The sequence below is a fragment of the Pyrus communis genome, chromosome 17 (genome assembly GCF_041283825.1).
Source record: "Pyrus communis isolate YQ-2024b chromosome 17, ASM4128382v1, whole genome shotgun sequence".
Taxonomy (NCBI): domain Eukaryota; kingdom Viridiplantae; phylum Streptophyta; class Magnoliopsida; order Rosales; family Rosaceae; genus Pyrus; species Pyrus communis.
In genome coordinates this window covers 5679294-5693295 of record NC_142581.1, presented here as the reverse complement: position 1 = coordinate 5693295, position 14002 = coordinate 5679294, and the positions used below count along the sequence as shown (strand labels likewise).

The following is a 14002-nucleotide window of genomic DNA, read 5'->3' as shown; positions in this document are numbered from 1 at the left end:
TTTTCAAAAAACCTATTATATAGTATTATATGTGTTTTCAAAACATAGGGTTAGTATGTTCAGAAAGGAAAAACGGTTTTCTTATTATTATTATTATTATTACTATAAACATTGGTCCACTCACGTTTTGTTTTGCACCCCCTTTAGGACTTAAAAACGAGGTGTACGATCTCGGTGTTGAGGCATTCCCGTATTGGTACCTTCAAGTCCTTTTGGTGTAGGACCCCCTTTTCTTTGTAATCTCATTGTTATATAATATTTCTTTCGTAGTATTTTTTATTAGTTGTATACTCTAAACATATTCCCGCATTTCATATCTCAATATATTTTAAATTTACATATTTTATTTCCGTTTGTTCTTTCTTCATAACTTGCATGCATGTTAAAATGATTTCGTCACCCTTAGGTATCGACACGTGTCCATCCTGATGTTTGAAGGATATCAGAATTAGGATGTGTTAAGTAAAGAGGATAGAGTGTCAGTAGCGTGGCCCCACGACACATTAATAATTGGAGTTCCGCGTGCAATTTTGCAACTTTTTCGTATGGACTCCGCATGGTGAGAGCACAACTCGAATAAAATAGTAGGAAAGAATTATCATTTTTTTGGGGGGAATGGATAATAAATTTGAATTATAAAAGCAACAATTGAAATCCTAATTCGAAACAATAAATCACTAATTTCAAAATTGAAGAATCAAACCAAATTGGAGAGGGATAACACAAATATTCTTCAAACATGGGAGATGTTTTTAGTTACATTTTCATACATGCATGGGAGATGTTTAGTTACATTTTCGTTTGTATTCAATTTGCATACAAGGGAGATGTTTTTAGTTACATTTTCGTTTTGATCACATATTAAACATGAAGAACCAGTTAATAGCTTCATCATCTACATGGATCCATGCACATTGAAAAACAATCAGTCAGCAAGCAAAACGATTGAGATTTTGACATTGGCAGATGCTCGCGGAAATCCCTCTATTAAACCAATTGTATCCTTCCAAGGATCTCGGAAATATGTCGGGTGATAAGAACTAAGAACCATGTCTTGCAATCCTCCTCCATGTTGAAGTAAAACCCTCACAACGCTAATCACACTCTCGGGGATCATAAGATTCATAGGATAACTGGCAACAACGATCTTCACCACCCTTAGATGACACAGGGAGGGACTCAAAACCTGAGCTTGACTTTCCCAGTATTGTTCTTCAGTGCATTTAGTAATGTCCAACAAACTGTTGTTCCATACCTGCAACAAAATTATACAATATGTTGTTAATCGTTATTAGTTATATATTCAAAACTCTATAAGGTTCACAGTGTAACCTTAAACCGTATTTGTCCTTGTAAACTTACTAATATACAGTACACCAAAGTAGGCAAAATCTTACATCATTCTGGTCGCTGCCATTGGATATGTCGATTTTGAGAGTGTGGAGTATGGGAGAGCTCTTGAACAGGCACGCTAGACCTGGGATCTCACGTTTGCCAAAGCCCTCAGTTTGAATTTCTAAGGTCTGAAGTTTCACAAATGAATTTGGTAGACCATCTTCAAAATATATTCTGGATAAAACCTGGATATATCAATTAAATAATTCAGAAAATGCGTACAAGTAGATGATATCATCACTTGGCACAATTTTTCTAGTCTAATATATATCTCATATTATGAAATTAAAAGTCTAAAGAGCTTCAAAGTAGTAGACAAGAAAACAGATGAGGAAATGAACCTGGAGAGCGTCGATGCTGAGGACAAGTTGTTGAACATGGGATAATCCGCACAAAAGATTGACTGCGACACAAGTCATCGCCATGCTAATATCATTGCCCTGGACCAAAAAATTTACGTCAGATGTTCTCATGGTAGGAGAGATTTGGATCAAATATTTCCCTGTTGTAAGGTAATTATGTTTCCAACGAAACGTCTGCAGATTTGGAGCAAATATGTCGACGAAACTTTCAGTTGCATTGACGAAACAGCCCATGACGTCCAAATTCTTCAGTCTCATTCCACATATGTGCAGCCTAAATAAATCTGTTCGGAACACTCGTACATATTCAAGGCGCGAACAACTTATTTTGAGATCACGTATTCCTCTACATATTAAAATGGTCAATTTCTCAAGGAAAGGGAATGTTGAATCAGAAAATAAATCCATAACCAAATCCCTATTATCCAAGAATTTCACACGAATTAAAGACAAGGTGTGAAGTGAACGGAGACCAATAGTAGTAGTAGCCATCGTAACACGGAGAAAGGAAAAACCGCTAGTGGCTGCCAGTGTGAGACTCCTCAATGAATTACTCTCATATACACAAAGAGGCAAATCAAACCTGCCATTTACGATCTTCAGATAGAGTACAATTTCTTCAACCTGATTATGCTGCACAACCCAGCAGATGCAGTCATGTAAAAATTGAAAACTCGCATCTCTAGATTCTTCACTCCCAATGCGAAAAACCTTTATGTTGGAGTTTTCTTGACGACGAGTCAAAACAGTGGTTATGAACTGCATCCGTTTTGTATCATCGACCTCAGATGCGAAGCCCGCACAGAAGTCGAGGACGGGAACGCAAGTCCATAGATATCTCCATCTTCTAGATAAAACACTGGTTCGTGCTGTGTATTTGAAGGGTAACAAGGAGAGTATTTGGTACAAAATATCGTTTGGAAGATTGCTGATTCTGTCAGCACTGCACTTTTGCTCATCGTGTGCTTTCTTTTCTCCCACTATAAAAGCTCTGGTGATTTCCATGGGTTAAAGGGTTCATTACCTGGTGAGAATATAAAAAAAAAAAAACGCCCCTCAAGTCAGTGCTGATGATGATCAGAGCCTAGATAAAATTTATACGAAACGCTAATATATATATATAGTGTTCGTTAATTTTTTTGAAGTCAATTAGACACCTCAAACATTTCCTATGTGTCTACTATTTTGCAAGGATAATCTATTAAGTGCAAAAAATAGAAGTTCGGATAGTTGAATTCAACATGTATACAAACACATATAAATATACGTACATATTGGTGAAAATACATATAAAGAGAACTTACGTTACAGAAGAAGAAAGAAGAGAAGAATAATAGAGGAAGAAGAAGACACAGGAAAATTTCCAACTTACAGTCACAAGAGTTGTCATTTGACAAGGCAAACGATTTAGGGTTTCGACTTCGACCCTTTGTTTATAGAGAAAGATCGGAAGTGGGCTGAGTGAGCTGCGGCTAGATGATTGGGTTGGGGCTGAATCATGACCTTTGGACACCCAACACACCGGGAATTTTATTTTTCTTGGAAAGTGTCACCGATCGCTGGTTTGGTAGGTCGCTCCAAAAAAGCATCGCGGAAAGTCAATCATATATGAAATGGTCAGCGATCTCAATTATGAGCATAGTGTTCGTGTGTGTTTGTTGAGCCCCATGTCTCTATCTCTCTAATCGGAGTCTTCCTATTCATATACTGCTGCAAGAAAGCTGGCATCTTTATTTTTTCTCAGTTGGAAATTTGTCAGCCAATTATTTTTGGTATAGTCCTAAATAAGTTGAATTACCATTCTCCATTATTAGTTCCGTGGTGAAGGAAGAGTCATATTCCACCCGTAATGCTTGTAATCCCGAAGGAACTGTTCCAAAATTTTTCAATACTACCAAATTAATTCCATAAAAAAAAAACCAAATTAATTGAAAAAAAAAATATTGAAATACAACTTTATACCATGAAAAATTAGGATCATGGTCTTGCCTCTTTGGGTGGGGCGGGCGAGGACATGATTGAGATTTGCTTATACTAATAGGTCGCACAACTGTCAATTTTAATGAATCTAGTCCTCACATGATTAAGAGCACCAAATATGAAAGATGTCTAATCTTAATAGAAAAAAAAAATTGTTAGAGGTGACATCACCCTTACGATACTCATGTCATGTCCGAACTACTGAACCAGACTTCTCCGTACAATATAATGTTGAAAAGCGAGGATTTTACCATGTGATGTCATGAATTATATATTCTCTTCAGTTTTCAATTTTTAAATATTCAGAAATTGTGTTTCCCAAAATCGCCCAATTTAGTGTTTGAAAAAAACAAATTTATATTTTCTCAGAAATTGGGCATTATCCTACGTAATAAAAACCTCTGAACTAAAAAAATATAAACGTAAAGGTAAAAACAAATATGTCCAAAAAAAACGAGAGCAAAAATACTTCAAATCTCATTAAAAACAAAAAACTTTAACTCAAATCGGAGCGTCTATAGGAGCCGTTTAGCATCCGACGGCTACGATTACATGGAGCCTCAGGCTGGCCCCAACGTCTAAATTTCTTCCCAACGGTCAAAAATCTCAAAATACAAAAAAAAATAAAGATCGCCTCTCTCTCTCTCTCTCTCTCTCTCATCCAAGAATCACAAATCAGCAGTTACAGTACAAAACCCCATCATACAATCTTTCCATCTTCCCCTAAAATCGTTTGAGCTTCGAACCCAGTGAGCGAAAATGAGTGTAGTTGAATACCAAGACGCCATTAACGCACCAGACCTTCAGGTGTGGAACAACGCCGCCTTCGACAACGAAGACTCCGAAGGCGGCTCCTCCGTCGTGAAGGCTTCCTGGTCCGATATACTCCAACCCCTTTCGCTGAATTGCTCTTCCGAGTCGTTTGAATCGGGTTGCAGCAAAGAGAATCTGAGCCCCGCGATTCTGAAAACCCCTGTCTGCGTCAAATCTTCGGTGCCCTTCAAGCCGCTGGACGCAAATACGAATCTTGATCCCTTCTCGGCGGTTGCGAAGAAGAAGGGTCTTGCAGAGGTTGAAGAAGGAGAAGAGAGAGTTCGAGATGAGGGGAAGATCGATGCAGAGATTGAAGAGATTGAGAAGGAGATTAGTAGATTGAATTCGAGGCTCGAAGCGCTTAAACTTGAAAAGGCCGAGAGAAACGAGAAGGCGGTAGAGAAGCGTGGAAGGGTTGTGGCGGCGAAGTTCATGGAGCAGAAACAAAGTGTGAAGAATTTGGATGGGTTGAAAAAGATTGAGTCTATGATGATGAGTGTGAGGTCGAAGGTTAATCGGAGAGGAATGAGTTTGGGGCCGTCTGAGATTGTAGCTGGAGCCGGATTTCAGAGGCCGAGTAAGTTCGAGATCACCCCTGTTCAGGCAACGCAGAGTCGCAGGAAATCGTGCTTTTGGAAGCTTCAGGACATCGATGAATTGAGGGCTACGAAAGAGAGGGGCAAGAGTTTGAGTTTGAGTCCGAAATCGAGGAAAACTGTGTCCAAGGTTCAAGCTCCGAAACAGGCTGCAACTACTGTTGGAGGGTCCAAAAGGCCTGTGAAGAAGCAAGACAAGGTTCTTGCATCAATTGGACCCAAGAAGCTTTTTAAAGACGGAGCCGAGAAGTCTGTGCCTGCTAAGAAAACACCATTCAAGCCTGGGAGGGTTGTGCCTAGTAGGTACAATCAGATTGGGAATTCGGCAGTGAGTGATGGTCGGAAGCGGTCTTGGCCTGAGGATGATAAGGATGACAGTAAGAGAGGTGACAAGAGGCGGGTCTCCTTGGTTGGAAAGCCGCATGGCATTGCCCGTGAGACATCCAGGAGTCAAGGACCGGAGTGCCGGGTGAAGAAGAGGTGGGAGATTCCAAGTGAGATAGTGGTGTACCAAGGAGCAGCAGAGGATAACAAGTCACCTTCAGTTATTGCTGAGATAGGAGATGTGCTTCCAAAAATTAAGACAGTCCGATGTGGTATTGATACTCCGAGGGGTTCGGGGCCAGCCAAAAGGGCTGCTGAATTGGTTGGGATGAAATCCTACTTTAGCACCAATGGGGAGGTTTGCCATGAATTGAGTTTTGCAGAAGAAGGTGCTGAAGAAGAATAAGTGGAATTGTCGAGGAACTTCACCTCGACTGAATTTGTTAATTTTTGTTCTAAAGTTTACTTGATTTTCAGTTAGCCATAACTCTTGTTATGGAGTAAGTATGCACTTTGTAATGGTCAATTGGGTTTGTAAGTCTCTGGTTTCTCTGCTATGCAATAATAATAGATGAAGCTATTTTTCTTGCTTCCTAGCAAGATCTGTCTGCTAATAACAACGATTTCACTCGAACAAAAGTGTCGAAATCTGAATCTTGATACAAAATCATTCCAATTGGTATACAACTATATACCAATTGGCAATAGCAAGAGACCTTGAAACCAAAAACCAAAAGATAACTTCAGCTTCTAACTACTTACAAGTGTATATTTCATTTGGAGTCCATAGGACTAGTAATCCGAGTATCATCAGTCTGCAAATAAGAACAACTTTGCTCGAAGAAAACTGTTGAATTCGAATCATGTTTGATACAAATCATTTCGAAACTGAGCAAACAAAGTGAATAGCACATTTAAATCACTATACAACTACATCAATTGGCAATAACAAGAGACCTACAAATCGAAAACCAAAAGGTATCTCCAGCTTAGAACTACTTACAACCGTTTATTACGTTTGAAATCCATTGGACCAGCAAGCTCCGAATCACACGAATTCATCTCCTCTGTTAAACTCAATGCCAAGTCCACCTTCCCCATCTTCTTCAGGTTCGTGATCAGTGACCGATAAACATACAGGGAAGGACGAACGTGCCTCGCCTTCATCTCGTCGAAGAATCTCAATGCCTCCTCAACATTTCCTGATCTTCCCAGGCTCTCAATCACTGCAGTATAAGTAAGCAAATCTGCCTCCACACCATTTTCACCCATTTCCTTGAAGTAAAACATACACACATCGAATTTCCCAAGCTTCCTCAAATTGTTCAACACCGTATTGTAAGAAACCACATCCGGGACAATGCCGGTCTCTTTCATAACCCCGAACTGACCCAGCATTTCATCAATCCTACCGGCATATCCTAAAATCTCTAAAACAGTGTTGTGGGTGTACAAATCAGGCACGAAATCGAGAGTTTTCATCTGGGAAAAGATCAGGAGCGCCTTCTCAGTCTCTCCGCATTCGCCGAAAGCAAAGAGAATCCTGTTTATGACTGTCATGCTGGGAGAGGTGAGCTCCATTACCTGCTTGGTTAATCTGAGCAGCTCCGCGCAATCATCCGACTTTGCGAAAGCTTTGGCGACAGTGAGAAAACAAGCAGAATTTAAAGGATGAGAAGACGCGATTGCGACCTGAAGAAGCTGAGATAGGAGGGAAAGGTCGTTGCTTTCGGCGGCGGCCGCAACCAGCACGCGCTTGAACGATTTGGGGCTGAGGAAAAGGCGGTTTTCGTACAAGGATTCGAGTAATGTGGCGGCGTTTTGTATGGAGGAAAGAATTTGATTCAGGGTAGCCTCTTGCTCTAGGGAAGAAGAGGTCCGAGAGCTGCTAATGAATCTGGTTGCGGTGGAAAACAATGGCGGATCGACTGAGGTGGAGAATGGCGGGGGGTTGTGATTCGGGCGCCGAATTGGAGCGGAGTTGGGGAGGAAAGTAAGAGCGCGTAGGTCTGATGCTGCGGCTGCTGCTATGTAGTATCGCAAGTGCCTTGAGGAAGAAGATAGCATGCTCTGGATATTCATAGCGGATGGGGTGGGGGGTTCGGAAGTGCAGGTAAGGTGTTTGATGAAATGCCTCAGTCGTCAGTCACTGGACTTGGGAGAAGAACGTTGAGGCGCGGCTGCTGCGCGGGTTTTAATAGAAGTGCTTTAAACAAGCCGGCACACTTGGTTTTTTCACTTCCTCTTGGTTTTTTTTCACTTCTTTCTTTTTGGCCCAGTTTTGCCATTTTGTTGTATATAATCATTTTCCCTGCTCTTGATAGGGAGAAATTCTAAGGTCTAGCATCCAGTTCACTTGTACTATACGGCAAGACACAAAAAATCATGTCTACCTTATCCCTTGGTTTTCAGGCCTACACTTACCCATTCATTGATCCCACCCTCTCTCTCATTGTCCCTAGTTCGGTTTTTGAACAGAAGAACGTCTAAATAAGATGTTATATCTTTATAAAAAGGAGACGGGTTGAGAAAAGTTGACTTCTATTCATTTTCAACTTTGATCTCTTTCGTTGACATGGTTTATGTTTTTAGCTATCATTTATAAAGTTTTTTTTTTTCAATACAACCAATATTGAAGAAGAGAGAATTGAATCTAGGACCTCGGGTGCAAGGAATAAAAGTTGTTAACCATTTGAGCGCTTAGCTCCTTCAGCTTTAGACTGTAGATTTCTAGTCTTGGCTTGGTTCATACAAACAACTACTAGATGCATACAAAATACAAATGTATTTTTTGCATATATGTAGTACAAATATCATAACTTCAATCCGGTTACAAGTTTGACAGTAAGAAATAAATGGAACCAATGCTCTACCTAATACATTGCAAGACAAATGGTGGAAACACAGTTCCAGTGTGATGATATATTTGCTCCCATCTGGTCTCAAATCCGACTGGAGTCCCTTCCAAAAATAGATCGCCTTCCCCAATCCGAAACCACCAGCACCCTTGTGCGCCAACTCACTAGCTTGCTGCAAAAATTCCAAGAATTTTCAGTAGAAACCGATATGCTAATGCCGGATTTAAGCTGAGTGAAAGCAAATGTGTATCAGATATTTACCTAGCATATACTGAGTACCAGAGCCACTGAGTGCTGTGGCCAATTGAGACCCAATCTCCTGGAAGATGAGCTGCAGTTTGTTCTCCTCCCAGTGGGGCAAACATCCCAAAGTGTTTATACCTTCAAGTAAATCATATAAAAAGTTCATGCCAATGAGCCTAGTAGCATAGCATTGTAACTAAGCACGACATTAAAGTTGGTTGTATGATGGATTGGTGATAGAATTTCACCTGAAGGGTTGAAAGCGGTGGCGTCCAACATCCCTGAACTTGAGGGGACCTTCAGGGTACTTCTCACATTCCTCCATACGATTGAAACAGTCGGCAAGGTAGGCACCTTGTTGAGCAGCTACCTAAATTATTAAAATTTCGAAAACAAAAATAGTTAAAGAAATAGAATATGAGTTAAGAGGATAAGGAGATGTGATGGAAAAAGAAGTGAATATAATGAGCCAACCTGGGCAGTTGCCGGAAGATTTTTCATCTGCGAATCTGCTTGGGAAAGAGCTGCTTTAAACGTTTCAATATCGATTTCATCTTTCGGGTTTTTCCAACTATTTTCCAGCAACTCATCAATATTCCTCATATGCTTGCTCTTCAAATGAAGGCTCAGTTGAGGATACCTGACCATGAGGTCCTCCATGACTTCTTGAAATTCCTCTAGACTTAATGTACCAGAGTTGTCCTTATCTGCCTTTTGGAATATCGAAACAATATCATCCTGACAACAAATTGGTATGCAATGACAACAAAATATCATACATAGAATCGGCAAATTCTACCATACAACAATACATGCATCGACACTATCAACCACACTGCAGTGCATGGCATAAGCAGAAAAATATTAAATAGATACCACGACGCGGCGTTGATTTACTGTTGCACAATCACCTAAAGCATACACGCCGTCACATCCTTCCACCCTCAGCCATTCATCCGTAGCCAAAACACGCCGATTCATCTGTTTTGTGCAGACAAATTACATCATTTGATTAATTGAAGCATCCAATCCAAAGTTAAGCTCTCGACTACAATTGGAAACAAGCACAAGTTAGTATCAAACCTGACCAATCTGCTTCATAAAATCGATAATCTCAGGGCGTGGCCCGATACCAGTTGCCCAGAGAACCATCCCATAAGGTATATTTGAAATTTTTCCTGTGTCTCTATCTTTAGCGGATACTTCCTTATCAGTTAATTTTACGACCAATGAACCTGTTTTTACATCAATTCCGTCTCGGAAGAACTTCCCTTCAGCAAATGAAGTAATTCTCTTGTCAAACCTGCAACACCAAATTAACCAAGTGTGTAAAAATTAAATTAGCATCTTTAAACATGTAAAACCCTAATACAGAAACCTGTATGCATGCCTTACATGTTCAAAATATGATCGCTTGCTTCGATCACAGTAATTTTTACGTATTCTATAACTGAAGGGTATAATTTGGCTAAATCCTCTTTTACAAAGTCATGAAGCTCTGCAGCAAACTCCACACCAGCTGGACCGCCACCAACACATACAAAACTCAGAAGTTTCTTCTTCTCTTCTTCGCTTACGCTAGGAAGACTTGCCCTTTCGAAACAGTCGATCACAGTCTGTCGAATCCTCACAGCGTCCTCTATTCCCTGCAAATCAAAAGCTCAAACCTAACATTAACACTTACTATTTCTTCATCCTATAAAATACGTATCGGACATGGGAGGAAGAATAAGTTTAAGTTACCTTCAAGAAATGAGCATATTGCTCAACACCAGGAGTGTTAAATGTGTTTGTTTTGGCTCCCATTGCAACGATCAGGTAGTCGTAATCTACACTAAACTCAGCTTCTTTCAAACCCAAATTACTGTGTTGGGTTGATCGACAGAGAACTTTCTTATTCTTTGGATCGATTCGATAACATTCTGCTTCCCTAAATTCAACATCTAAACCTTTCTGCCATATCATTGAAACCAAAGAGAATTAAGCATAATTGTCTCATCATATCCAATTAATCAATCATCCAGATCATAAAATTTATATACATTACATGTCTAGGCACATACCTTATCAGTAATCTTGCGAATTGGTTCAACAATGCTGCGTGCTTCAACCGTGCCACATGTAACACTCGGTAGCAAAGGCGTGAACATGAAATAATTTTTGGGTGACACCACTTCAACATCATAAGAAGAACTCCTCAAATTCTTCAAGAAACTGACTCCGGCCCAACCGGTTCCTAGTACTACCACCTTCTTTTTCTTGCTTGTTTCGGCTTCCTGAGCCGAATCAGCATATACAGTATGGACTGGTTTGGTCTCATGAAATGTTGCTAGGCCTCCCCCACTGCAAATATATGCAATGCAAGTTAGAAGAAATCATGATATGTAGAGTTTCATTTAACATAAAATGCCAAAGATGTTATATGTACCATATATAATCGGCAAAAAAAAGATATAAATAATAAATACATAAATCCTTGCAAAAGAAAGCTAAACAAAAACTATGCAAGCTCGTATAAACATGTGTGTTAAAGAGAGAAATTTCATGTGCATGATGTCTGTTCTTTATTAAAAAATGAATACATATTATTATTCTGAAAAATATACCTATATTGACAATCAATTGTTTTTTAAAATAAAGAACAGACGTATGTTTCATAACTGAACAAGTACCTCACAGTGACAACAACGAGAATCTTGGATAAAGAGGAACGTTGATGGAAAAGCCTCGAGGCTGTCTCAAAGAAAGAATGTCCCCACATTCTGAAACTCAAATTGTTTCTGAATCTTTCTGGGAAATAAAAGGTTAGAAAATTACAATGGCGGATATATTATTTCTGGATTTAGAAGAATTCGAAAACTTGGGGTGTGACAGTTTCTAATGGTCGGGTATGTGAGTGAAGGTCCGAGGTCTAAGGTTAGACAGACACTCACTATTTTTTGGGGTCTGAGGTTGACTTGTCAAACCGGGAAATTAGGAGACGTGTACCTTGGCCAACAATCCAAGACTAGGTTGTAAATTATTAAGTAAATTGTAGATATGGTCCCTTAACTTTAACTCAATTGGAGTAATGGTCCCTCAACTAAAAATTCATTACCATTGGTCCCTCAACTTTAATTCAACTGGAGAAATGATCCTTTAACTTTAACCCAATTGTAGCAATGGTCCTTGTAATATAACTCGTTTTGACAAAAAATTTGACGTAGTTGACGAAAATGATCATAATTACACACTTTGATGAGTTGAGGGACCCTTATTATATAAATGGTTATTCCAACATAACTTATTTTGACAAAATTTTGACTAAATTGATGAAAATGACTATAGCTACACATTTTGATAAGTTAAGGGACCAATAGTAATGGATTTTTAGTTGATGAACCATTGCTACAATTTACTTAAATTAATTTGTAATGCTTTCACCATCTAATCAAATAGGGTTTTCTCTGATGATGTATAACTTTTGTAGGACGTGAGTAGCCAGTCGATTGGCAATTAAGATAGTTGGGTAACTCTTCACATCGTGAGATTTGTCTCTCATACTAATCAAATTGTATTCTATGAGTTTGTGACATTGTGTCTTTTTCTTAACCTCAGTGGTATGAAGGGAATTGTATCATATGATTCTGTGACAATGTGTTCATATTGTACTTACCAAAAAACAATTGAGCTAATTCTATGCACGTTTTCTCAATCAATAGAATATATAAACTACATATTTGCTACAATAAGCTTGATATCTCGCACATTCAAAAGAATTGATAGAACAAGATATTACTGCAGTAAGTTTGACATTGTGACAGTAAACAAATCGCATAAGCAAATGCAAACACTCATTATGCCACAACAGTGAACCTAGCTAATAAGGTTAATAGTTTACATGTGCCAGAATGTGCTTTGACCTCTTCAAATACGGGTTGACATGTGCCAGCATGTGCTTTGACCTCTCCAAATACCTCTTGAATCTCTCCCAAAAATGAACACTTAAAGCGTTTGTATAAAACTTACACTATGTTTGGATGAAAAAATTTAAGATTACTAAAGAATTTTAAAATGACGGGATTTTATTTTCAAGAATTTGTGAATTTTCTTGTTTGGTTAACCTAAAAGAACAATAGAATTGAATACGTAATTTGTTATTTTTAAACTTTCAATCATAGAAATTGAGAAATGACACTTATTTACGTGGAATTTAAACTTGGGAATTGGAGGTCCCAAATTCCAAGTTTTTTTTTCACGCAGAAATTCTAAATTTTGTATGTTTATGAATCCAAACAAGAGAATTGGTGCATGTCAATTTATAAAGTTTGACTTTAATCCAAATTCCAAGTTTATTTCTCTTATCCAAACATAGTGTTATAGTTTGTCGTGGTGTTTTTCTCTAATTTACTATTCGATTTTCTTATTTGCTTTCCAGTCACTGTTCATGCAACCCTTATCAACCTTCTGGCAAACTCATGGTGACTGAATTATGGGAAAAATTGGTAGGTGTTCGAGGAGAAAACCAACAGCACCAAGATTCATGTGTAGAAAACGCATGTTTTTTTGGAAAGTGAAGGAGGTGTAGCTTCATTGCCCTGCAGAATATGAACTACTGAAGACATTGTTAGTCGATCATCTAGTGCTTCTTGAACGCACAAAAACCCTACATGGATCAGGCCGGCATGTTTCCCCTATTGATCCATCAATCACCTCATTTCCTTTTCCTTCTTTCCACAACTCCCATGCCTAATTTAAATTCTATATAAAAATATATATATATATATATATATATATTACTCATAAATTTGCAAGAGTTAAACACAGAATGAGAATAAGTTAGAATAATGTTTTAGTACTTACCCATCCAGCAAGAGTTGCTGAACTTTCACAGCAATAAAAAGCAGCACTCTTCTTTCCACTTATAATCTCCAACAACAACACTTTGAAACTGAATACATCTAATTTCTCAAAGAAATGGCCATATCGGAGATAGTCCTCTCAGATACTATGTGCTTGGAGTACCATATGCCTATATAGTAGTTTGAAAGCTAACCTGGTTTGAAGAAACCTAGCTCGAAGATCCCACCTGAAAAAACAATGGTTGATCACTGGTTAGAGAATTGTTTTCGCTGATGGTGTCAGTTGCAACGAAGATACGAGCCTTGAGAAATACACGTAATAAAATAATGGAGAACTCGAACAACAAGATTGGTTTGGTATCCATGGCTGCACAAAAAAATTAGCAGAAAACGTAGAATTTAAACTATACTGTATGCATTCAAAATCAACTATTTAAGGGTAAATTCATATATTTATACGTCTACAACTTAACCTTCACATTGAAATCTTGTTATACTTGATATTTAATATTGATCAGTAGTTTTCATTACGAGAAATTTTTTATTATGATCGGAATACGGATGGTACGTCACGTGTTTTTATACAAGTG

At 38.6% G+C, this 14002-nt stretch overlaps 4 protein-coding genes across 4 annotated transcripts; 1 reads left to right on the top strand and 3 right to left on the bottom strand.

The window, feature by feature from the left end:
* Positions 1 to 665: 665 nt before the first annotated feature.
* Positions 666 to 3432, bottom strand: LOC137749399 (putative F-box/FBD/LRR-repeat protein At4g03220). The gene is made up of 4 exons (XM_068489493.2): positions 3130 to 3432; positions 1737 to 2781; positions 1398 to 1580; positions 666 to 1255 (listed from the first exon to the last, which is right to left on the bottom strand). Exons 2-4 carry the CDS (start codon positions 2760 to 2762, stop codon positions 926 to 928), a joined length of 1539 nt encoding a protein of 512 aa, XP_068345594.2. The 5' UTR covers positions 2763 to 2781; positions 3130 to 3432; the 3' UTR covers positions 666 to 925.
* Positions 3433 to 4351: 919 nt separating this feature from the next.
* On the top strand, positions 4352 to 6070 carry LOC137709198 (uncharacterized). Its single transcript, XM_068448302.2, has one exon. The coding sequence runs from the start codon at positions 4497 to 4499 to the stop codon at positions 5874 to 5876; it is 1380 nt and encodes a 459-aa protein (XP_068304403.2). The 5' UTR covers positions 4352 to 4496; the 3' UTR covers positions 5877 to 6070.
* Positions 6071 to 6286: 216 nt separating this feature from the next.
* On the bottom strand, positions 6287 to 8212 carry LOC137709568 (uncharacterized). Its single transcript, XM_068448647.2, has one exon. The coding sequence runs from the start codon at positions 7550 to 7552 to the stop codon at positions 6470 to 6472; it is 1083 nt and encodes a 360-aa protein (XP_068304748.2). The 5' UTR covers positions 7553 to 8212; the 3' UTR covers positions 6287 to 6469.
* A 7-nt stretch (positions 8213 to 8219) lies between these two features.
* On the bottom strand, positions 8220 to 11478 carry LOC137749249 (external alternative NAD(P)H-ubiquinone oxidoreductase B3, mitochondrial-like). The gene is made up of 10 exons (XM_068489352.2): positions 11244 to 11478; positions 10635 to 10914; positions 10315 to 10524; positions 9967 to 10217; positions 9655 to 9874; positions 9448 to 9552; positions 9046 to 9309; positions 8820 to 8941; positions 8590 to 8709; positions 8220 to 8500 (listed from the first exon to the last, which is right to left on the bottom strand). The coding sequence occupies exons 1-10, from the start codon at positions 11330 to 11332 to the stop codon at positions 8413 to 8415; spliced, it is 1749 nt and encodes a 582-aa protein (XP_068345453.2). The 5' UTR covers positions 11333 to 11478; the 3' UTR covers positions 8220 to 8412.
* Positions 11479 to 14002: the final 2524 nt, after the last annotated feature.

What these genes read in the sequence shown, in the direction of transcription:
- LOC137749249 (XM_068489352.2), bottom strand. Translation starts at nt 11,332, where the DNA reads ATGTGGGGACATTCTTTCTTTGAGACAGCCTCGAGGCTTTTCCATCAA. An exon ending in TAAATCAACGCCGCGTCGTG is followed by an intron (nt 9,310 to 9,447) that starts GTATCTATTTAA and finishes ATTTGTTGTCAG; the next exon opens with GATGATATTGTTTCGATATT. An exon ending in ATCTTCCGGCAACTGCCCAG is followed by an intron (nt 8,942 to 9,045) that starts GTTGGCTCATTA and finishes TTAATAATTTAG; the next exon opens with GTAGCTGCTCAACAAGGTGC.
- LOC137709198 (XM_068448302.2), top strand. Translation starts at nt 4,497, where the DNA reads ATGAGTGTAGTTGAATACCAAGACGCCATTAACGCACCAGACCTTCAG.
- LOC137709568 (XM_068448647.2), bottom strand. Translation starts at nt 7,552, where the DNA reads ATGAATATCCAGAGCATGCTATCTTCTTCCTCAAGGCACTTGCGATAC.
- LOC137749399 (XM_068489493.2), bottom strand. Translation starts at nt 2,762, where the DNA reads ATGGAAATCACCAGAGCTTTTATAGTGGGAGAAAAGAAAGCACACGAT. An exon ending in TCAGCATCGACGCTCTCCAG is followed by an intron (nt 1,581 to 1,736) that starts GTTCATTTCCTC and finishes TGATATATCCAG; the next exon opens with GTTTTATCCAGAATATATTT. An exon ending in ATGGCAGCGACCAGAATGAT is followed by an intron (nt 1,256 to 1,397) that starts GTAAGATTTTGC and finishes ATTTTGTTGCAG; the next exon opens with GTATGGAACAACAGTTTGTT.